This window comes from Crassostrea angulata, chromosome 1, assembly GCF_025612915.1.
Source record: "Crassostrea angulata isolate pt1a10 chromosome 1, ASM2561291v2, whole genome shotgun sequence".
Lineage (NCBI taxonomy): Eukaryota > Metazoa > Mollusca > Bivalvia > Ostreida > Ostreidae > Magallana > Magallana angulata.
In genome coordinates this window covers 26,839,656-26,864,937 of record NC_069111.1, presented here as the reverse complement: position 1 = coordinate 26,864,937, position 25,282 = coordinate 26,839,656, and the positions used below count along the sequence as shown (strand labels likewise).

Below are 25,282 nucleotides of genomic sequence, written 5' to 3'. Positions count from 1 at the left end.
CAGCGCTACTATTGACCCAATGACTAATTATTGGCCTACTTCTGATTTAAATGTCTACAATTTGAAGTACATTGTACAGGCCTATCAATCAAAATTTTGGGTTTCGAACATATTTTATCAAACTTTAAAATCGATGTTAACTTCGCAAAACAAGCCCCAAATCTTGAAAGTTTACATAATTGATGCATACACCTAAGCATTACTTAAAATAGTAATTTTTGCCGATATAGGCATCCACATCCATATATATAGCTATTTCAAATGAGAAATTGTGAAAACAAAGCAATAAATTCAAAAACTTTTACTTCATGGTCTAAATTTTAAATCATGTAACTTATATAATGACATATAATATACGATATCTATTTTAAACAATACATATATTAAGATCTAGTAAATGAAAGATGCCTACAGGTTTATGAAATTCAAGATATACATTCTTTTAATGATGCTTCATTACAATATCTTTGTTTCATAGGGTGTACCAGGGCTTAAATTTTAGGTAAACACCATAAAAAAATCATGTTTTAAACAACCATTTTCTATGAAATATGAAGGATAAAAGTAACAAATCTCGGAGTTTTGTCCATTTTTGACTAATGAAATATATCTAAAATGCCTACAGTCTTTCAAAAAAAAGGCATTCAACGAGATCTTGACCTCTTCTTTTAAATGATGTCAAATAAAATATAGGTACCGGGATTACTTTTCCCGTGATTAAATATAGAATGTCAAAATTCTTTTATCTTTTAAGCCGTAAAATACGGGAAAAGATTAATCAAATCAATTATGACGCCATAAAGGTTCTAGCACCAAAAAGACAAGCTGGGATCATTTACTAAACCTTAACTCTTAATATCTCGAAATAATAACTAAATCATGTTGATATGTGGAAGTTTAATTTGTGTAACATATAAATTACACACGGTGCATGGAGATAAAATACTTGTACGTTTAAAAAACAAATGATTTGTTAATCAATAGAGAATGATCGAACTGTAAGACTTCTTAAGTTAAAAGCTTTGATTGAATAAGATTGTTATTTATCGACGATGATCAAATAAGCCATATCAAAACGTTTTTAAAAAAAATGCTTATAAAAAGAACTGAATGATCAGAGGTCGTTCGAGCATGAGGTCTGTGACCTGTGAGGTTTGTTGTGTTCCTGTATGTATTGGCATGATACAGCAATGTTACATAATTATTATGTTCTTGGTCAAGAGGGTTATGAATAACCAATAAAATGTCTTTGTCATATCAGTAATTGTACTCTCATAATTATGGGACGAAAAGTTCTTGAAAACCAGTAAAATTAATCATTAACAAAAACCAACAATATCTAACATCATAGAGTTGTGTTCATATATTTTCAATTCTTTACATTCAAACTGAAGGCTAGTTTACTTTTAAAATGTCGGTGTATACAGTCATTAAACAATCAATTAAATCAAGACGAACAGGAGTTGTCTTTGGAATGGCCTTGACTTTGAAAGACAAGATATCACGCAAGTTGTTTTATCACTGCAATAGAGAAAATGGTCAATATATTAGAGATACATGCATACACATATTGGTTCTTTTTCAATTTGTTTTGCTCTGCTTTAAAATTTTTGTTGACATTTACTTAAATTAAGCTGACAAGAATTCATAAATACGCATTATTTCCCTTTTATCTCCGACTACCGCCATATTAGTTGTCAATTTCTATTGTTCTGCTCATCGCTACACACCCCCTATTTAAGGCCGAGAGCACTATTCATGCTTCACCGCATTCAGGTATTTCATTCACCCGAACACGTTACCTTGGACGAAAAGACGTGTAGAAACACGTTTGAAACAAAAATGATATAACAACCACTTCACTGGTAAGGCATATCCAATGAATGACGAAACAAGACAGACTGAAATCCAGCCAAAAATACTTCAAAAATCCTCGATAAATGTAGACCGTTTTCCTGTGTATAATATAACATCGCAAATGCGCAAACTACACACTGGCAGATCGAGCAATGTCAATGATCGCATGGATTTTTAGAAACGAATCGTTTTTGTTGGAACAGATGGAAACGATGTTACGTTGTTACTTTCTTGGATTGACTATCATTTAGCTACTGTGTTGGATGAACTGCCGCCGGGATTTAAAAATGATGCAGACGTTATGCATTCTGTATGAACGACACACGTGTTCGATGTGCATGCGAAGTAAAGCAGCGCTATCTGTGCAAAATATTACGGATACCATGGAAATTCTTTCAAAGAATAAATATATTTTGTATTTTATTGATTTTTGTTTCCTTTATTATTTATCACGAACATTTTACTATATTCTGTAGTTCATACATCAGAAGTCCGTGCAACCTGAATGCCTCGATCAGAAAGCAACCGACGTAACTTTCTTAACCGGTATATACACCCCAGTGACATTAGAGGAGCGATCAAAACTAATATGGCGACCAAATGCATTTATGAATTCATGTCACCTTTAAGTTACTAATCTACAATGGCAAGTATCCTCTGTATATATTCTTATGAAAATGGTTATCATTATAATATCTAACATATCCTTTTCATATTATTTAATCAATTGAATTCCTTTTTATCTCGCCAAATGTAGATACGTGCACATGTGATTAGTTTCATATCCCTCAGTTCTAATTCGTGGTAATGTACTTTGCTTATATTTAGGGTTTTATTTGGAAAACGCTTTCGCCCAATCTCAGAATGGTCCTTCGTTAAAGGTGTCTTGAAATTCAGCCCAAACTTCACTCGTTTGTAATTTTTAATAAAGAACTAACTATGTTTTCACATTTTAATTTTGCACCTTGCTTATCCTTATTATATGTACTTTTATCATTTGGTTATCCTTATTACTTTTATCTTTCCATTTAACATACATTTCACACCATGACAACCTTTAATTCATCAAACTAGTGTGTTTGTATTTGTTCTAGTTATCAGAATTTATATACTTTCGACATTTTAAAGAAAGACCATCGATTCTTTAGATTCTTTAGAGAACACAACGTGCATTCAACATTTTAGCGCATCAACAAAAAGTTTTCCAATGATGATGATCAGAACTGGGATACAAAATCAAATCAAATACACCAGTTTGATAATTTAGGATTTCTCACAATGTAAAGATACAAGATTAAGACGTATTAGCAATAATTGATTGGAAGGATCTTTATGCAACTTAAGGGACTAGACACATGAATATCCCAATTTAAATTGCAACGCGCAACCGAAAATTGGACCAAACTTTTTTAACACAAATTATTAAAAAAAAAGGTAAAGGTCTACAGTAACCGTTTCAAATATCAATCCGACAATAATCTCGACCGAGGCTCGTGTACAAGAGAGGTAAAACCAAAGCTAACATATGGATTACTAGTATAATACCAATAAAGGCTTATAGATAAAGGTTGATAATAAAAAGACCTTTCCTCTACTCTGTCCCCGTCCCCGTCCCCGCCCCATTCCTGGCCCTTTGGCAGTAGGTGGTTTTACTCCTTGTCCGCCCCCTCCTTTTGCCTTGGAAATAATGAAAATAAATCATTACATGATGATTATGCTCAAAAGGCTATTTGTAATGAACAAGATATCTGTGACCCAATGTTCCCTAGTGATACCCCTGTTCTGATGTGATATTACAAAATAAGCAAAGTCGACATTTCACTGGAAGTTGGCTTGTGATTGGTACACAAATATATTCCACAATATTGCATGCCTAAACAAATAATGTGTTAAAATTTCAAGCATCTGCGATAAATAGTTGCTAAGAAATCTTTCACAAAAATTTGTTTAAAAATTTAGGCATAAAATAAACAAAGTCGTCATTCAACAGGAAGTTGACGTCCGATTGGTCAAAAATATATCCCACGATATAGTATGCTTAAACAAATAGTGTGTTTAAATTTAAAGTATCTGCAATAGTTGCTTAGAAAAATTCGACAAACATATTTGTTACGAACAGACAGACAGACACACATGGGTAAAACAGTATACCCCCTTCTCCTTCGGAGCGGGGGGCATAATACAATCGGTCAATAACTTAAGTTCCAGTCAATCATAAAAAAGATGAAATTACAATATGGTTATTCTGTATACATTTACAGGTATTAATTTCCATTTATATACATGAGTTCTGTTATTACCTTCTCGGAACCTTGAGTCTTCTTACGACACCTTCATTTGAAAAAAAAATAACAGTTTTTTTTTAATTTATTGAATCAAACTTAACGTAAATATCGTAGGAATAGCAGAGCTTTCCTCATAGACTACTACACACGCGTTATTCAACAGTGATATTTTGCGGTAGAAAGCATTACTATAGTCTGTCCCAAGTTATTGCTTCCATCGCTTTTTGATGATTTTTAATAAATTTACACATAACTGTGATAGAAGTACAGTTGAAATCGTTAAAAGGGAATATATCCAAGGAATCTTCATTTAACAATTATCCCTTTCCACTCAGAAAAATTCACAGGAACGAAAACAGATTCCTTACGGAGACTTATAATGGGGAATGTTTACATCTTTTCTCCATTCGGAATACACTCGGAATACATCACGCAATTTTTTAACGCTATCATCCGGGCTTATTAATGGCTGTTGCAATGCAAAATCTCCGTAGACTTTCAATTTCGGGATGTGTATTGAAACCTGAAGCGGTAGAGGGGGCGTTTCAAAACAGATAATCTGGACATTTTTTATATTAGTGGGTGAACGTAGTTTGAGCACAAAGGTATTTACTATCATTGAAATATCAAGCAAAAAGTGGTGGAAGCAAAAACTCGGGACAGAGTATAGTATCAGAATAGGCTTTGATAAATGAAATTAAAAAAAGCATGCAGTATATTTTTAATATGGAATTTTAATGACATCATTTTTGAAATCATTCAATAATTGCTCACAGCTTGTAACCCACACATCCTGCCACCCCCAACACAATGATGCCACAAATGCCGCCAATGATGGCTCGATCCCCGAAGAACCCCTCCATCTCTTTCTTGTTCACTAACCGTATGACGGCACGGCCCCCACTTGTTCTGGTACGGTTACCTGAACCGTCATTGAAAATATATTGTATAATTAACTTCAAGAAACCTCACATATAATTGTTTAGTACCTAACAAAACAGTGTATACAACATACATTGCTTGGAATGTTAAACATACATGTGTGCAGTGGTTACTTAAACAATAGCTACTCATACAAAGTAAATCATATTGATTTTATATTGCATTTTTTTTATCTCTACTTCTTGCATTATACAGGTGTGTAGATAACATATTAAATGAAATAAACGATAAAAATAAGGGAAGAAGTTACGACATAAAACTGATTTGCCTTTAAGTTTCTCTAGTCTGCATTTCTTGCTGCTGCCAGTTGATAATGGGGTGTCTCCTAATTTTAGCCATCCTCTGACCATCGTTATTTTCTTTTTAGACAAATTCGGGGCTTCCACCGCCGCCTGACACTGGAATGCTCCCTTTAGAGTTTGGCATAACTTCAATGGTACAACTATTGTAAATGTTGCCTTTTTTCCTTAAAAAAAGTATAAAGAACGTATCGTTGATACCAAGAATTTTTTTTTTGAATAGATGTTCAGTTTTAACAATGAAAAAAAGCATTATACCTTTGGTATTCTGCACAATTACACATTTCCCAGATTTGTACCATAACAGGCATTCAAATATAGTTGATTTTATAGCTAATGCAAAAGGAATTTACATTTTGAGGAAACCTTTAACAAAATGTGATATCAAAGACGCATGCGCACAAGAGGCAGGTCTCGGACTCTTTGAGGGATCGCATAGCATGATGGCCATCTTATTTTTTTTTAATTTATATTGCTTAGACTCAATGAATTTATCATAAAAAGCAGGCAATTAACATTGAGAAAGAGTACCTCGTAAAACGCATATTCAAGAGTAGCTGTATTCACTTAGACTTGTGTTGTTGCCTCCCAACAGTGTTTCTGATTGACCAGATTTGGATTGCATACTTTTGACTTCATTGCTTACCCTCGCCTGAATTCCCCCTCCAGGCCATGCCTTTGTGTTTATCCAGCAACATGCGCAGCTCCGGAAACATCCGGACTCTGTAGGGATCCGCCCACATTCCCTTACTTCTCACCAGTCCGGCGAGCAGTATCCGTGCATTGGGCCACTCTTCGTCGGGCTGGTAAAAAATGTAAAATGCTTCAACAGAGTTGACAGTTTTTTTTATTTTCCTGATATTAACTTTACATGTTAACTCCATATATTTCATGTTCTTTTCTTTATCCTCGATGAAGTTAGCGTGCATTTTTGTGTATCCACCTGGAAAAAATAATTTCAAAATCTCAGTATAGTATGAAGTTTGTTGATACATCGACATCCACAGTTGATTAAGTTTTTTGTTGTTGTTTTTTTCTTTTTTTGGTTCTGTTTTTGTTTTGTTTTTGTTATTTTTTTGTTTCAAGTTTTTTGGGGGAGGGAAGCTGTTGTTGTTTTGAGTGTATATATCAATTTGTATCATCATTTTTTTTCTTTTTATTATATAACTGAAATTACATTAAATTAATTTAGTACTTTTATGTAAATAAAGACATTTCTTTCAAGAAATACACTTAAAAGAATAAATGTTTTTGGAGTATATTATAAAATTATCTCCCTATCAAGACATCATCCATGATGAATTGACTTTTCACATCGCTACAGCCTACCCTCGCTTCGCCACTTCTTCGGGTCTCCCTTTTCCTCAACTGAAAAGACAAAACAAGGCCAATATTCTTTGCTCAACATAACACATTTTTTTTTGCATTGCAAACATACAAACCGCCATTTATTTACTTTGATGAAAACAGTAATTTACAAATCAATGGCGTCGGAATCAAATTGAAAGTGGTGGGGGAGGGGGTAGACTTATCAAAAATCTTGACAAGCAACCCCCAACGTTCCAACGCACATGTATATATTCTCTTCATATCAGTACCAGATACAGGGAAAGGCCAGTTTGCTATTTCCGGGTTGATATTATCGTATGTACATGTATTTTTATACCTGGCATGAGAAAAGCAAGATTCATTGAATCCATGTAAAATCCGGGTAAAGAGTCCTGAAAAAGAGTTAAGAGAAAGTGAATATTGTTCAAGTAATATAAAACGCATTTTTTAAATAAAATCTTACATAACAACATTATGTTGTAAGTAATATTTGTATCAGTCCAAGGGTCGCATTTCGTTATTTACAGGTATAAGAAACATTAGTTACTTAATCTTTGGTGGCTCATTTCGTAGCAATGATTGCAAAAAAAACCCCACAATTTTGTCCGTGTGTGAATTTCTTCTAACGCATATATCATAAGTGTTGGAAAACTTTATTTCAGAATACAAATAGATTTTTGATTCGGTTTCGTATGAAGTTGTATCTACACAATCAAATCTCTTCAAAACTAGGAAGAAATAATTACATTGGATGCATATATACCGGTAATGATATATAGAATACCAAATTATGTAATTTGTCACTAGATCTGATGCATAGGATAGTATCTTTGTTTAATTTATGAAATTTATCACTTTTGGATGTAACTTTACTATTGTCATGCAAACAAAAATGACCTAAGTATAATACAAGATGGTTTTACTTTAAGGGTGTAACTTTTTGAGAAATAAGAATTCGTATTAAATTGATATTTCGCTCATCATAAGCGAATGAAGACATACGATTATATATTTAACTACTAGTATTCTTTTAACTTTGAATTTACAAATTTCAACTTTGAGTTTACTACGTACATAGATCTCCATGAAGTTTCGAGCGAGGTCCTTAAATTGATTCTTTTTACCTACAAAGTTAATAAGATGAGAACAAAGTTTGCTAGAATTCTATGAAATTTTGTGTGATATTCAAAATATTTCGTCAAATGTAGATACAACAGTTTCAACAGCTCTCTTTACTCTATTTCTTGTCTAAATACATTTACATATATGTAGGCATTGAAGATCAACTCATTTAGTTTTTGTGTAATTCTCGATTCATTGCAAACTTTACAGTTTCAATGAAATATGCAATGAATTTTCCTTGCTACTTATAATCTAAAGCAATAATCATAAAATGTGATTGAAAAACTGCTTGGCATACACGTTGATTCCACTTTTCCTTCCTTAGTCGTTTCGGCATCGAATTCTCTACGAATAGGCACTTCTCCGTATCTATTGTTATACGCCCTGACCAACGCCTCACAGCGGAACACCCCCGGGGGGTCGCACTTGTCCATGATAAAGTACATGCGCAGGTAATCTTCCCTGTCTTTTGTCAGGAAAAAAACCAATAGAAAGTTGGATAAGTAGAGCAATCTATCAGAACCATTTGTATGCTAACAAAAAATACTTTGTCTACTACTCTCACCGTTACAGCATTTTCATGCAACAATATGACATAGTTCGTACATGTACATGTAATTAGCAAGTATCGTAACTTCTAATAAACCACACAGAATATTCACTTTAATTATGTTATTGTATTTAACCATATGGTAACTAAATTTTTATATACATGTATTTTCATACATGTATATAATATACAATGTGCCCTGCATACTTTGGAGTTCTCTAAATGACCAATAATACCAACTGTTTTGTAACATGTGCATCTCCGAGTTCATGTTTTCGACAGCACATACTAAATGAGGTTTCAGATTGGTCACAAGATTGTTCCTTTTCTCCCATCTAATGTTATCTCTACCCATAACAGGCATATCGTTCAAGTATGAACCTGAAGTGTAGAAAGTTTACCATCACTTTTTTCAGAGATATGCTTGTTAAACATAAATATTTCGATCATTTCTTATCATTTTTTAATAGTTTCTAACGTCCATTGTATTTCTCATAAGCATTTGTTTTGAATATAATCATTGTTTTTTCTGTGATAAAAAATTCTATGGGCAATATCATGCTAGATTATCCATACAATATGGTTTAAACATTTGGATTAACAAACTATATGATAAGCATCTGTGTCTAATGATCCAATATCGTCACCTAATTCGATTCACAGACACTTAAAAGATTGATATATAGGCGTCGGAACCGGGAGGGGGTGGCTTGGGGGGGGGGGGCTAGAGAGGGCTTAGCCCCCCTACTTTTTTGCAAAGTCTGACCTTACCATTAGGGACATAGCATCATAGAGGGTTCAGTCCCCCCCCCCCCCCCCCCACTTTTTCTGGCAGCAAAGATAATTGTTCCTAAATTTACCTTGAAAGATTGAGAAGTTGGAGTAATAGGCATACTAGCCCCCCCCCCCCCCCCCCTTTCAATTTGCTTCCAACGCCAGTGTGATATATATAACCAAACATAAGCTGAGAAAAAACTAACAAACAAAAAAGTCGCGTGCGTGCGTACAGATGGACGTTAACAGGATATCAATAATTGTTTTCAAACGCAGCTTCCTTGACAACTAATTGTAAAGCGTGTAATTCTCCTGTGTATCAAAATTAAGATACCTAATAAAGTAAATGAAGATTTCAGGGTGTAGTTTCTCTGTGTGGACGAAAATTAAAGTAGCCAACACACGAAAGAATCATTCCCCGTATTGTCTGAACTAACAATAAACCTTTATTTGTCGGTCCGTACTTTCATCTTGAATATCTTACCTGCAATGAGACCGTAAGTTTTAGCGGCTTTGGGTCGCCACCACATGACCCACCACATGATATAGTGCACATTCTTAAATTTTTCGGGGTCTAGACGACACGTTACAGACACAATTTTGGAATTGCCAATACGCCTCACCTCCCCAATCGCTTTGACTACACCTTCGTCTGAAATGGTTTTATTGAATCTCAAAAGTTGATAAATTAAAAAGAAAAACGACTGAAACAATTTCTTTGAAAAAACTTTGCATGTTTTCTCATCATTTAGAAAATTAAAAAAATTATTGAAAATTAACATTTTTCAACGGCCACATCAGTAGCCCATTTTAAAAAGTGGGTAGTCTTAAAATCTGTACATTTGCAACAATTTTGTAAATCGCTAAAACACTTATTATAAGTTAGCATTAGCTGCGAAAAAGGAAAATATCTAATTGCAAAATTTAGTACCATGGCAAAATTATTTCATTTTGATCATTTTGTCCTAAAAGGAATTGTAAAAAATATTTACTTTAACTAAAGTAATTGAGAAATTCATAATCTCCCGCAAAAATTCAAAATTTATACCGTTATGACTCATTAAACAAGACCTTTACGACTTATTAAACACGACCATTAAAGATAAATAAACTATTTCGCACTATATTTAAAGATAAATTTCTGGATATGAAATTGTCTTTGCAAATTAAAGGTATGTACCTGACCATGCCTTTGTGTTTGTCTTGTCAATAGGTCTGACATCATAATCTTCTTGCATCTGGAACAAAAAAGTACAAGTACGCTATGTTCATTCCAATCATTTGTGTTTTCTCAACAAAGATGCATCTGCATGCAAAGTTGGTCTATGAACAAGAAACTCTTCGTCCATATTGTTCATCCAAGCAACATAAGCCAAAAATCACAATACATGTACTGTGCTTCTAAATTGAATTTAAAAAAGAAAATCAAATTACCCGTCCATCTGTACCAAGATAAAATGTCCACATCATCAGAAAAACTACAGATATGAAAAAAAAAATAAGTATTTTATCTAGATAATATGGTTATAATCTTCAACAATATTTAATAATTAAAAGTTTCACTTTGTATTGTATAATATTTCATTTGTATTTCATATTATCTCGTTTGTTTTCTATAATTACTATTTGAATTGCATATTTTAAATATGAATGGAAATTTATTAAATTAAATAAATTTTCCATTTATATTTTAAAGTATTTTATTTGCATGGTGAAAAAATTCATTTCCATTATAAAATATTGCATTTGTATTGCATGATTTTAGTTATTTGTTTTGTATCTTAGGGGTTGTTTATATGTTGCCATGCAACAGATGGAATTCTCGACCAAATTCAATGGTCAATAAAGTGCTTAAGTCATTACTATTGTTTTTTGCTGACATCCGTATGCCTTTACGGGAATAAAACGTGTTTACGTGTCTAAAGGATATTTAGAGACAAGTAAAGTAATGACATCTATAATCTGTTCCAAATTATTGCTTCCATCATTTTTTGATGATTTTTAATAAAAATACACATACATGTGAAAGAAGTACAGTTGATATCAATGAAATGGAAAATATCCAAGATATCTTCATTGACAAATTATCTGGACATTTTTCATAGTGGATGTACGTAGTTTAAGCAGAAATGTATTTATTATTATTGAAATATCAAGCGAAAAGTGAAAGCAAAAACTCGGGACAGAGTATAAAGTAAAATATCTCAGAAATTGTTTAGCAAAAATTTTCACAGAATACTTAATTAGTTTCATAAGTCCAAAACCGTGCTCAACTTTTTATGAACAATAAATATACAGTTTTGGTTTTTGGATGGATGGAACTGTAGCTCCAAGGTCCGTGGAACTACACTTCAGAAGATATTTAACGCTGATGAATGCATTTTTTATATAGAAAAAAAACCCTGCTATTCTATAAGGCTAAAGTGTTGTAAAACCGGTCTGTGTCGGTATAACTAGTCTGTCTATTGCAATATCATTAATATATTCTTTAAAACATTGACTCACAATATAAAATCTTCATATTTTGACTTCTGCTGTGTACTATTTCAAATATTTTGCTTTTCGAGTCCGACCCTTAATGCTGTTTAAAATCAAAGTACTGAGAGTACTAAACGGACCTAATTGATGTGTCTTGGACATGTAAGTGTCTGACGTAAATAATTTGTTTTACTGTGCGACCATTGGGGAGAGCGTAGCATAAATTGAACTGTCAATATACAAGATTACATGATCATAAATTAAAGGGGGAAGGAAAGTCAAAACACATTTTATCTAATATGTTTTACGGTGCAACCGTTGGGGCGAGCGCAGCATGAAAAATAAAACAACGTAAATAAATTCGATTGCAAAATAAAATAAAACATACCTATTTTTTCAGTAAATTTACATTATTCATAGTTTATAAGATTTGTTATAAGTAGAACAATAGTTGAATCTCAGATACAATGAGATAATAAATATTTTGATGTAAATGTCCATTGCACTTTATTTCCTCTTTTAAGTGATTGTAAAGTACGTCAATTCATCCCTTTTTTTGGAGTAGACATTTTTTCTTAAACTTACATACAAAAATTGACTTATCATAGAGCCCCCCCCCCCGTTAAAAAAATCAATTTGCACATAGAAAATCGAATTATCATGGAGTTGCCCTCTCCACTTTTAAAAAAATAATAATTCTAAAAAAAATTTTAATTTACGCTTTAAAAAATTTGCTATTATAAAAAGAACTGCTAAAGAGCTGAAGTATTAGAATTTTCTTTCATGAATTTGAGAATTATCATTTTTTCCCCTTTTTGCTTGCAACGATTTTTTGGATGAGGCTGCCATCCATCCACCCAACCCCTGTTAAAAACGATGCAATGTGAACATTCCTGGAAATTAACATTACCGTAATTATAGTGAATAAAATAAATGTTAGCATTCATCCAAATGAGTGCAAGTTACAACTGTTTCCTATATCTGAACATAGACATATATATCTATGATCTGAAGAAATGTCCTAGCTCTTTCTTTAGCTTTTCAAGATTTTGAGAGGAATTTCAGCAGATTTACAATAACTTTAGTTAGAGTAATTTCCCCTTATTGTAACGTCAAAGTTCACGTTGGTTAAGTGTCGTCTGACTTTGTAAATTAAGGTATCCGATGTACAATTGACCAAAAAATGATGCCTGGTAAGGTATATATTCTATGTACTCGTTTGATATGTAAGGGTATGTAGTTTCTAAAAATAGATTTTTTCCCGCCAAATCACTATGGGGAAGTAACTCTAGCGCTGTAAATCACGCACGGTAAAATACTACTTTTCTTTGACGAAATTAATAATCCAACGCATATTTCCGTTACCTGGTAACTTTCGTGTTTTCTATTCCTTTACGATTGAGAACTTGTAAATTTAGAATTAAAAATCTAAATTGTTGAGGTTTTTTTTTTCATTCATCTTCGTAAGCCAAGGGTTTCTGATCCGCGCCCCTCCTGTATATATCAAACCCTTGGCTAGCAAAGTTGGGGGTATTTATGAATAACTGATAGCGAGCGAAGCGAGCTCTAAGAACTAGTGTGCGCGGGAAAAAGAACGAGCTAAACCTACAGTTCATCAAACAACCTTTTTTGTCTACGTCCCATAATGCTCTCTAATGTTTTCACCCCTGGTGCTATGCCCAAAAATGGCCGACTTTTAACTTGTAATTTACGGTGACTTAAAGTTTGAAGACACGTTTTGAGTACCGCATAATATTATGCTTTGGCGAGACTCAAAAGATTTGTTACATGCTTCCATACCTCCGGAATTGAGTCGAGAAACGTAAACAAAAACGAACAAAGTCATGGATGACGTCACAGTGCACTCGCGCTATATTTCCCGCGATAAATTTAAAGGTGGATCAAACATCTGTAATGAGTGTACTGCCTATTTCAGTATTGACTGCGATACCTGGCTCATTGACATATGATTTGTTTTTATTTATTTTTTAATATAGAGATTTTATGTATATATACTAGCAAGAGTTATACTTTAATGTCATATCGATCCATTTTTAAGCTAATTGTGCATGCATGTACAGTATGAGTAGGGAGGAAATAAACAATAGGGCAGGAAAGCGGAAACGCGTCATAACACGAGATTTAACGAGAATTCAGCCGTTGGAGATAAACAAATACACGTGGTTTTGTAAATGGCATTTTCGATTCTATATTGGCTGAACTATGTGTTCGGACATTTTGAACTAAATAAAAAGGAATAAAATGAAAAAAGGAATAAAATGAAAAAATAAACAGTTAATAAAAATATGTAGATATTGCATATAGTCAGACCATTAAATTTAAAAGTGGGAAATTACACACCTACAAACAGGTACCGGGCTCTCTCTCTCTCTCTCTCTCTCTCTCTCTCTCTCTCTCTCTTTCTTTCTCTCTCTCTCTCTCTCTCTCTCTCTCTCTCTCTCTCTCTCTCTCTCTCTCTCTCTCTCTCTCTCTCTCTCTCTCTCTCTGTAGGGGGTTGCGCTGTACGTATCATAACCATTAAAATTAGTACCTCTGGCATACTTATTGTAGAGCAATACTCTCTCAAAAATTCTTTGGCGTTCGTTGATACCTAAATAAAACTATAAGTTGACAATGATGGAAGGTATGTGTAATTCTTGCTGCGCTCGCCAGAACGGTAGCACCGTAAAACACATTAATGAAGCAAAAAATCTTGGGACAGATTTTAACTGCATTTTTGTTGTTGTTGTTATTTTGATTCTATCAATATACATGTATATTATTTTAATGTCTTATTGTCTAGTCTGAAGTAATTTATACATATATTGGATAATACCTGGCTGCAGCTACATGTAGTATCTACATCGCAGATCTCTGGATAATTTCTCACCATAAAGTATTTTTAAACTTTTTACTCCCATATTTTAAATTTATGCATAAAACTTGAATTAAAGAGTAATGTATATTTTTTTTAAATAAGAAAATCAATTTATCTCGAGAATATTTCACTTGTATGGACAGATATTGAGATTATTTTTGGTTCCTAAATTCACTAAAATTTGTCATTCAAACACTGAATTATTAAGCATTAATGATTGATTTGTGCATTAAAACTAGAGAATTGAGATACCCTAGCTAATTCACACCATGATTAGAATTGACTTGACAATGCCACTTTGGCGGAAAATTTCTCTAATACTAAATATTGATGTTACATGGAAATTGATTGTCATTGGTTTTATTTTCACGAGCAACAAATATACTCTTATCTTAGACAACACTTTGTCATTCATTGCATGCAAAATTTACAAATATAAGATGAAACGTAGAATCTTAAACGAACATGTGTCATCTGAAGATATGCGCTGTTTTTAAAAAAATGCGCTAATGCAATTGTATCTTACTGTTAAAAAAATCAAAATGTGTAAAGTTAAATTTCAGCATTCTTGAAAAATTATCAAATAGTATATGATAAATGAAATATTATAAACTTTATTAATGTACTATTATAATGTACAAGAGGGAGACCTGTCCCTCTTCACATATATGCGGTAGGCAATTTTGGACTGCGATGCTGTTGTTAGTCCTGCCGCATTGCATTTACTTTATGTTCCGATTGTATATTTATTGCTAAACATATTTCATTGAACAGGTATGAATTTTATATCAATTGATACCTCCCCGAATAGTACTCTTATTTTACTTTACTATTACTTGTATCAAAATGTGTTATTTCATATTTACGTCTAATTACGCTTAAAAAAAATACAATTATACATATTGAAGAAAACAAATACCTTGTACAATGTATATAAATGCTCTACAAATGTATATACAATATTGATACGTATATTATATCAATTGTTATTTCATATCTAAGTCTATTTACGCTTAAAAAAGAATACAATTATAAATACTGATTCACTTATATCGCTGATTAGCGTTAATGATCCAGGGGGCCCCTGGCACCCCAGGTGATGTATATATAGAGAGCCTCTGCGGAGGTATTATCTCGCATGCAAATTAATGTTTAATAAATGCATACAAAAAAAATGATTAGAATGGGGAACTATTTTAATTTACAATGTGTCTGTCAAAAATTATGATGTCCACAAATTTGAGTTTTGATTATCTTTGGTTTTTATTGAATTAGTTATTGATGGTAACTTAATTTTTTTTTTGGATTTTGATAATTCAAAAGTTTAATTTACATACTCATTAGCTTCTAATAATTAACTCATACGCACAAAAAACAAAAAAAGAACTTCTTGCTTTTATATCCCATACCAAAACATTCTCATTATTTGCTCACGAGCAGCTCATATCTTGCAATTGTTTATGAAATAGTAAATCTATCACATTTGTAGAAATTATGTAACACATATAATTCTGAAGTGCATACAATTATGCATTTGTTACATGTATGGATGCTTCACATTAATGTAATTGCAGCTGTTGGGAATACAATTGCTTAATTATCAAATAAGAAGATTGATATCAAGTGGAAATAATCAGTTAACAAGAAATTGATTTGAAAGAGGGGAGGGGGGGGGGGGCATTAGTCATTGCAGATAGAATTTGACTTTTTTGCACTTGAAATACAATTTCTCCTATAGTGACATCTGTCGCTGATATTTATAAATGAAAAACTATGTGATGTTGGTAAGTTTTAACTTTCCAAAGGTAGATTGAACATTCAAACCCTTCCCCCTCCTTTTAAAACATTCCTGATTTTATACATGTATGTCATATATGTTCACTATGAATGCTGTGCAATAATGAAAATAAAATATTTTCATAACTTATAGATTCTCATTTTTTGAACGGCAGTAATCGATTTCAAAAGATATTAAACTTTCCCATTTTGACATAAAATTGTTAAAAGACAATAACAATGGATTTCATGATACAGGTATTCAAATTTAATAGGTGTACATAGCAAGTACTTCTAATATCATCAATTCATACATGTTGCGCTCTCAGACAGCGAATATCATCAATTCATACATGTAGCGCTATCAGACATCTAATTTCATCAATTCAAACATGTTTATCACCATCAGACAGATAATATCAACAATTCATACATGTAGCACTATCACACAGATTATATCATCAATTCATACATGTAGCGCTATCAGACAGCTAATATCATCAATTTAAACATCTAACGCTACTGGACAGATAATGGTCATACATGTAGCGCTATTGGAAAGTTGATATCATCAATTCATACATGTAGCACTATCAAACAGATAATTTCATCAATTCATACATGTAGCGCTATTGGACAGCTAATATCATCAATTCATACATGTAGCGCTATCAGACAGATCATATCATCAATTCATACATGTAGCGCTATTGGAAAGTTAATATCATCAACTCATACATGTAGCACTATCAAACATATTATATCATCAATTCATACATGTATCATGCTATTAGACAGCTAATACCATCAATTCATACATGTAGCGCTATTGGACGGCTAATATTATCAATTCATACATGTAGCGCTATCAGACAGCTAATAACACCAATTTTTATTTGCATGTAGTGCTGTTATTCTCAGAGATTTCTTGGTAGAGAGCAAAGTATTTTCTCATCTAAAATAGATGCCACTATCAAACATAATATAGTTGATAACATAATCACATAAGTAAATATAAACCAAAAGATGTAGCTGATACATTAGTTGTAACTGAATGAAACATTCTTCAATAAATGCAATATCCTTCCATATTTCAAAATTGTAGTTTACTCTTCTTTCTCAAGAAATCTAACGACAGCTGACCAATACTTGGTTGTTAGGAGAACATGAAAACTATCCAGTAACAATTTCAGTCCATGGTTTCTACCATGAGCTAGCTGCAAGTGATATGGCATAATACCACTTCTTGCTAACTTTTGTGCAGCTGCAACTGTGATGTTCTTTCGTTGTAATAATTCTGAATATTTCTTTTTCACATCATGAAAGCTTATGTGAAACAGATCCTCATCTTGAACTTCCTTCTCTAACCTTTCCGCAAACAACACAGTCAATGCTCGAACATCTTCTTTTGCATCATGTGCTAAAAATGTGCAGTTTGTGAGTTTATTAACCAAGTTTTCTTGCTGAAAATTACCCACCTCTGATTTTTTGAAAACTCTTCTGGCAATTTTTAACGTGTCCACAAAACCCACAATATGTTTTGAAAACTCTGCGAACAGGTTGAATTCTTTCAGTTTGTTAGCAATGATTGGAAGATCAAAGTTGCAGACATTGTGCCCAACAAGTATTGGTTCAGGAATTTCCCTAATATAGTCAATGAAATTTAAAAGTGCATCTTGAATAGGCTTGGATCTTACTTCACTTCCTTTATGGAACATGGTATTTGTATCCCTGTTGTACTGTATTCCATTTACTAATGAGGCCTGCTCAGTTATATTACAGCGTGGATGAACATAAACATTGAAATCTTCTCCAGCTGCAATCTGCAAAATTTCGCAGTCCCTCCCCCTGCCTGTTGTTTCAATGTCGAAGGTGACATACGTGTAAGACTTTTCTCTAGGAAGTGTCAGGCGTTGTGGGATTTCTGTTGTCTTGGTTGGTTCCTGCCCCTTATCATGATCTAATTCAGCATATTTAGAGAATGTAACTCCTTCGTGGACTTCATTTGTGGCCTCCTTACAGCTCTTTTTAATCTTTTTAACAAGTCGCTTTCTCTTCCCTTGTATGCTCATCTGCTTCGCTTTCTGAAGTTTCCGCTTGGTCGCAGTTTTCATTGCTAATTTCATGGTGAATTGTCCTGGGGATAATCCAACTGCGTTGTTTACCTATTAAGGAGAGTTGAAATTTTAATTTTTTGTTATGTTTGTTTTTAAAAATGACAGACAGAAATCATACATGTATATCGTGTACTTATTATGTGTAATAAACCCTATGGGTGTGTATGAAAATTAATTATTAATATTTCATGTTAAATACTGAAATCTGATTGGTTTAGATGCAGATTATAATCCGTTCTATTACCCTCAGCGATAGCAACACACTTGGCAACGGGTAACAAAACGAATTGTTACATGCGTGTAAATTATGTGCGTACGGTTCGCCGTAGAATTCACATCAAGTCATGTTATGCGTTTGAAATAATGCAAATAAATAATAAAATAAAAGCAATAAAGTTTCCTTTAAAATTAAGACATTCAGTATAATAAAATATATAGTGCTTGTTTGGAAGGGTAACAGTTGAAAAAGTTGACACCCAATGAAAACAATTGTCAACCTCCGCTTCACATCGGATTACAATGATTTCTCACGGATGTGAATTTCAATTGTTACCCTCCTAAACAGGCATGTTTTATATATTGCATTTCCCTCTCTGGCATTCTTTGGTTGTTATTACACACCCGTTTTCGTTAAATAATATAAGCTATCAATATAACATAAAGTTTCAAATGTGTTGTTCAACTCTGATTTTTGAGTATGACGTCGAATAATTAATTAATTACATCAACTTGGTATACAAACAGTTGTGGCGAAATTTTCAGGGAGATTTATAAGAGACAGAATATGTAGACAAGGGCAAATTGTTCACAATAATCAATCATCACATGATTTATTTTTAATTGTGTCTTTGATACTTTCTATAAGTATATGATATAAAAATCATGACCTGGCATTTTTTATATCACATCCTATATTAGCCCTCGGTCACTGTTTATCAGCCGGTCAATATGCAGCAATCTTGGGCTAATATATGATGCAATATAAAAAATGCCATGTAATATAAATCTATATATATTTACATTTTGCAAATGTATTTCTACATATCTAAATATATGAACCTATAAAAAGCAACAACCTTCATTTCTGTATGAATATTTGCCTAGCCAGTCAAGAGGTCAATTTTATAACATCACAATGACAATTTATTGCACATTCTTATGGTTTGAATGTAGCAGACTTACAAAGTTTAATATAAAATCTCGGTAATGTCTATAATTTGATTTAATTTTGTTAGTTTTCACACAGAGTTGAACGTTTTGGCTATTTTATAGGTTCATATAAGGAAACATATTTCCAAATGTAAATATGAATAATTGCACATCCTTTATTTAGAAGTACTCTGTGGTTAAAGTTTGAACAAATTTATGCAAAGCATAATACTTGTCTCACTTGCCTTTGATAAATATCCATGGCCCTCATTTTTTTGCAATACAGATGCTGATATTCTACCTGTCAAAGATTTACTTGATCCGAATGACCTGTGTAGATATTTCTTTTGTTATAAAACAATGTACAATACTAAATGCAAGTCACTTTAAAGCTCAATATTTAGTGGCATCAACTTACTTAATCAAGTATACATATACATAATTGATGATAAAAGAAGCATACTTTTTAGTTAATACAACAATAATAAATTATACAGAGTTCAGAACTTATTGATACTTATTGTAAAACAATACATTTTTGCCATTAAGATCAAACCTATCCAAAAACTTGAGTTTTTTAGTTTAAGTATCATAATTGCCGACAGATTCCTTATTCAGAAATTTATGTTATTAAAAACTGCAAATATTTAAAATATGAAAGAGAATGGAAAGCAATTTGTGATTTGCTGTAGGTAGCATATATATTAGCTATTACATAGAACTTATGAATTATAAACCCAAAATCTACTATAGTTATTACTAGAAGTACATGTAAAATATACATAGCTGATTTATGTTTGATGTACATGATGTGATTGCCTGTCTGTCTTTTTTTTCTTTCTCTTTTTACTTTCTCTATCATATATAACTCTTTTGCATAATATTATGCTATATATTAATTTTTCTTGTACCATGTATGAAAAATTGTAAAAGAGTTTCAATAAAATGTCCCCCCCCCCCCCCAAAAAAAAGTATACATATACTTTCACATTTAATTTTTAACAATCCTTACTTGTTTTTTGGAGCTTTCGTTGAGACAATGAAATTAAAATTTTCATTTGCTTGTGTAGATCCAAGCTTCGTCCCTGAAGATCACCCCCAGACTCTTCCCCTGGCAGGAGTTCACCTGTCAGTTCCAGGGGTTAGTCACGGCACCAAATGTAACGGGATGGGAGAAATAATGACGGACCAGACCGGGTTTCGAACCCGGGCCCCCTGAATCTCTAGTCAGGTGCTCTACCAACTGAGCTATCTGGCGCCGGTATTCGAACCGGTCTGACCATCACACTAGTTTAACTATACTAAGTCTGAAAAATAAGATACATTTACAAACAATAATTAAGAAATTAACTCAATGTCTACCTAAGTTATACGAGTATAACCTGGGTTGGGACAGTTTACGCTTTATAACCTTTATAAAAAAAGCGAAAATTGCTCAAAGCCAGGTTATACTCGTATAAGTTGGGTAGATAATGAGTGCATTTCTTATAATTTAATTTTTTGTAATTTTCTGTTCAAGCATGAGATGAGGGACTGTGCAGATAAACAGTTAGTACTTTGAAGTTTAAATTAGCTCAGGTGTATTACTGTCATAGTTCCAACCTGTACCCCGTTTTTACCAGCCTCCATTGAAGCTTACTTCCATCTTCAAAGAGATACAAATAAGTAAAGAACTAGTAAACTAGATAATAATATTTGTTTTGCCTCGGACTATAATGTCGCGACGTCATTGGATGAAACGCGTCACGTGGCTGCCTTACAAATTTCTTTAAAAGGCAAGCGTCAAAATTTATAGCGCAACATGGCGGACGTAACGTTATTTGAACTGATTTTCGACACAATCGTTTGTTTACATATCAAACTTTAGGTCCTCGACAAAACAAAACACTTATTAGGTTTGTTACTGACTGTTTAAAGAAATTTGTGGGGTCGGTAAAGTCCATAGAAGGCTCGGCTCCGCCTCGCCTTCTATGGACTTTACCGACCCCACAAATTTCTTTAAACAGTCAGTAACAAACCTAATAAGTAATAGTATAGGTGATCAACATTAGCTGGTTATAATTTATAATTTTTATTACCAACATATCCTTGATTTCATAATCAGTTACTATAATCATTATTCAAACTTAATAATAAGAAAACTGATTGGCAATCGTGATTCCTATTTCACACAAATTTAAGATGCAAGAGTTATATTAATTATTGCTTTAAGTAGAAAAACATGTGCAGTTTGTGCACCTCAACAAATTTCACTACATTGAATAAATTAAAATCATTTTCAAACCCATGCCTTTGACTTTTATGTTCACTAATTATTTTTGTTTTAATTAGTACCTTTCCATTTCCCATTTCTATTTCTTCCTTTTGTGCCTCATTGCAAGACAACTTTGCTATGGTCTCCTGTGTAGAGTCGATTTTGTATTCCCACCGTTTTAATGTTGTAGGGTCCACTGGGGGGGGGGGGGGGGGGGGAGATTTAAGGTTGTGAGCAGGTTGTTCACCTGTACAGGACCAAGTCCAGTGTGTACAACAGCTAAAATACCGATAATAAACATGTATAAACCGAAGCAAGGTATCATTTCAACTTTTGTTAAATGTGTCGATATCCTGCCTACTAGTTCTAGGAAACAAGTGAAGAGACTTCTGAGGAATTGAATTTATATAAGCAACCATAGACTAACTCAATTATATGACCATTCAAACATTTGCAAAAAACGCATGGCCAAAATTCATGTACATAAAATAGAAATACTGAAATGTATAGTTATGTTAATATGTACATGCATGCATCCCTATAAAATACAAATCATTATCATTAATGTGTGGGTTTTTTTTTTAAAATTTGCTTGTTGGTTTTTAAAATGGCTTTTTTATTAGCCGAGTGATAAACAGATGAAAACCCCACAGCTCCAGAAAAATACTGGGATCCGCGCCATACTTTTTGACAGTATCCGTTATTTGTTATAAATAACAAACCATTCTTAAAAGTGAAATAATTACCTAATGCAAGTTTGGAGTTTACGTCAAATGCCCCTTGGCTCCTCTTCCCAGTTTTTACATCGTTTAAAGCCCAGCAAACATTGTTTTGGCATCAAATGAACAGTATACTATACTTCCCAGTCAATATCTCCTTTCACTTTCGATATTAGAAAGATGCAACGGGGTATTACACGATGCACAAAACATACACTTCGCCAATACATCCAGTTCAACAATTCCACGGCCCGAAGTCTGACAGATCTGGATTCGGCGGTTTGTCTTTACAGTAAGAGTGGTCCTCTTTAACAGCGTCGTCTACCCGGTGTGTAGCTAAATTTATCTTCGCTTCATGTGCTTTTAGGTCCTTATAATATGATTTTTTACTTTTAAACTTTCCTTTCTTGTGTCTGTAGTGCATTGTAACATTGTTTGACAGATTCAGACGACAATGTTTACTAATAAGTACTTTAATTGCTGGTTTATATTTCGCATCAATAAAACGCTCAAGTGATTCTTTTTGTTTGCAGCGCCATCCATATATAATCTTTTAAAAATGACAAGTAATAGCTTTCCAAAAAGCTTGCCTGACTAAACAAAATTATTCAATGAAAGCATGCATGTATCAATAAGGCTATCTTATCAGAAATGAATTTTAATTTTCGCTGCTGATCATAAATTTATAAACGGAACGTGCAAATTTAAGACGAAATGTCAGTCTTTTCTTCCATCTAAAACATGTACTGCAGTACATATATATCACTTGAAATTCATTTATTTTATTAATTCAATTTTTAGGAATGTACACATATCATATAAGTGCATGTAAGCTTGAAACCTGGAGAGTTAATAGTCGTTTTTTAAAATTGTATTTGTATATTAAGATGCAAAATCAAATGAAAGGCATTTTTAAAAATTTCCAACCATATGAAATATGAAAGGGTATACAAACACGTATTGTATTTGAATGTGTGTGGGCAGCTTCATCAAAATCATCTTGACAAGCAATTGAAAAAGTGTGAATTCTCAAATTCATGAAAAAAACCCCTAACTGTCAGTTCAATTCAATTAGAATTCCTTATTTTCAGTATCATTTATTCCATGCTCCTACAAAAGTGGAAGGGGGGGGGTGGGAATCCATGATATTTCCATTTATCCTATAAAGTTAAGAAAAGTGCCAGCTGCCAAAAAAAGTTGGGAGGGGGAAGCAGCCTCCCTTACCCCAACCCCCGATGCTACGTGCCTGTGATGTAAACATATGGTGTATTCGCATGATCTCAACTGACTCGTCAACTAATCGGCGCGCAAAAACTATGAATGCGACATTATGGCGCGAAATCTTGCTATTACCTTTAACGCAACGAATGAACTCATCCATTGGCAGAGATCCATGGGGAGGGGGTCAGATGAATTTTTTGACATTTTTTTGTAACAGCTACATGTATATTATACTTTGGGTACGATGTTTTGGAAGAAATCTATCGAATTAAGAAACACACTTGATTAGTAATTGTTAAATGCAGTAATGTACATTAAGTAAGACACGCGAGTTATGATCCCGTTTCAAGAATAATGAAATCGCCCAACTGAACGAAAATCGGGTCACACTCCGCTTTGGCGATTTAGTTCCTCAAGTAAACAATCCAGCTGTATAAATATATATTTGTTTTAATCCAAACTGATGACTCTCTTGTAATAATGAGAATCCAACACCAATTATTACTTACATTGTACCGTAATAGACAAATATTTTACAACTTGTTGCGATGACCCGCTCACCCTTTTCACCGTTCAAATGTGGTGGAATGCTGATCTATTTTTAAATCAGGATTACACACGTGCACTGCATGGTGAACGTCATTTTTACTTGAAAACTCTTGCTCGCTGTTGTTATTACATGCCATATAACATTTTCATCAATTGTGAATGTAAATGCTGACATCTTAAACATGCATCGGTTAATCTTTTTTGTAAAATATCATGATATTGCTAGTCCCACTGCCTGCACTGTTCCGGAGAATGCAACTTTTAAACCTTAGATATGCCTGACGTCATGACGGTAAATTGTGAAAAAAAAAGCAATAAATTCAAAAACTTGTACTTCAAAATGTGGTCAAAAATTTAAATCAGATTACTAATTGAATAACATATAATATACGATATATATTTTAAACAATACATATATTAAGGTCAAGATCTAGTAAATGAAAGATGCCTACAGGTTTATGAAATTCAAGATATATCGCGATAAATTCTTTTAATGATGCTTCATAACAATATCTTTGTTTCATAGGGTGTACCAGGGCTTAAATTTTTGGTAGACATAATGAAATATCATATTTTAAACATCATGTTTTGAAATATGAAGGATAAAAGTAACAAATCTCGGAGTTTTGTCCATTTTTGACTAACGAAATGTATCTAGAATGCCTACAGTCTCTCAAAAAACGGCATTTAACAAGCTCTTGACCTCCTTTATTGATCAATAGAGAATGATCGAACCGTAATGAAGACTACTTTTAAAAGTTAAAAGCTTTGATTGAATAAGTTTGTTATTTATCGACGATGATCAAATAAGCCATATCAAAACGTTTTTAAAAAAATGCTTATAAAAAAGAACTCTTTTTTTTTTTTTTTAAAACTTTATTTATTTTACAACGATTGATAAACAAGTTCTACAACTTATATTAATATCTCTCGTTGGCACGGATGTTAGCGCGAGGGGGTCATTGGTGTGGGAAGAAGCCGGA

General features: G+C 33.0%; 2 protein-coding genes, 1 long non-coding RNA gene and 1 pseudogene across 8 annotated transcripts in view; 1 reads left to right on the top strand and 3 right to left on the bottom strand.

Moving 5' to 3' along the window:
- Window positions 1–342: 342 nt before the first annotated feature.
- On the bottom strand, window positions 343–11,717 carry LOC128190771 (uncharacterized). Its single transcript, XM_052862964.1, has 15 exons — window positions 11,664–11,717; window positions 10,593–10,636; window positions 10,339–10,396; window positions 9,643–9,810; window positions 8,625–8,765; window positions 8,133–8,300; window positions 7,787–7,836; window positions 7,050–7,104; window positions 6,713–6,751; window positions 6,030–6,326; window positions 5,353–5,550; window positions 4,917–5,064; window positions 4,158–4,188; window positions 3,442–3,534; window positions 343–1,521 (listed from the first exon to the last, which is right to left on the bottom strand). Exons 1-15 carry the CDS (start codon window positions 11,677–11,679, stop codon window positions 1,519–1,521), a joined length of 1,509 nt encoding a protein of 502 aa, XP_052718924.1. The 5' UTR covers window positions 11,680–11,717; the 3' UTR covers window positions 343–1,518.
- A 4,741-nt stretch (window positions 11,718–16,458) lies between these two features.
- On the bottom strand, window positions 16,459–22,005 carry LOC128190738 (uncharacterized). 6 transcript variants are annotated; one of them, XM_052862922.1, is made up of 5 exons: window positions 21,891–22,005; window positions 21,113–21,201; window positions 20,569–20,863; window positions 19,802–19,857; window positions 16,459–18,455 (listed from the first exon to the last, which is right to left on the bottom strand). In XM_052862922.1, the coding sequence occupies exons 3-5, from the start codon at window positions 20,612–20,614 to the stop codon at window positions 17,397–17,399; spliced, it is 1,161 nt and encodes a 386-aa protein (XP_052718882.1). In that variant the 5' UTR covers window positions 20,615–20,863; window positions 21,113–21,201; window positions 21,891–22,005; the 3' UTR covers window positions 16,459–17,396. The 6 variants fall into 6 exon arrangements, with proteins under 6 accessions (XP_052718882.1, XP_052718864.1, XP_052718875.1 ...); XM_052862904.1 differs by having other exon boundaries at window positions 20,569–21,201; XM_052862915.1 differs by lacking the exon at window positions 21,891–22,005 and having other exon boundaries at window positions 21,113–21,447.
- On the bottom strand, window positions 21,747–24,314 carry LOC128190762 (uncharacterized; annotated as a pseudogene).
- The window catches only part of LOC128190768 (uncharacterized), a 6,440-nt gene continuing 3,714 nt past the window's right edge, over window positions 22,557–25,282 (top strand). The window contains exon 1 of the long non-coding RNA XR_008244388.1: window positions 22,557–22,857. This is a non-coding gene — a long non-coding RNA (uncharacterized LOC128190768). The remainder of the gene's footprint in view (window positions 22,858–25,282) is intronic.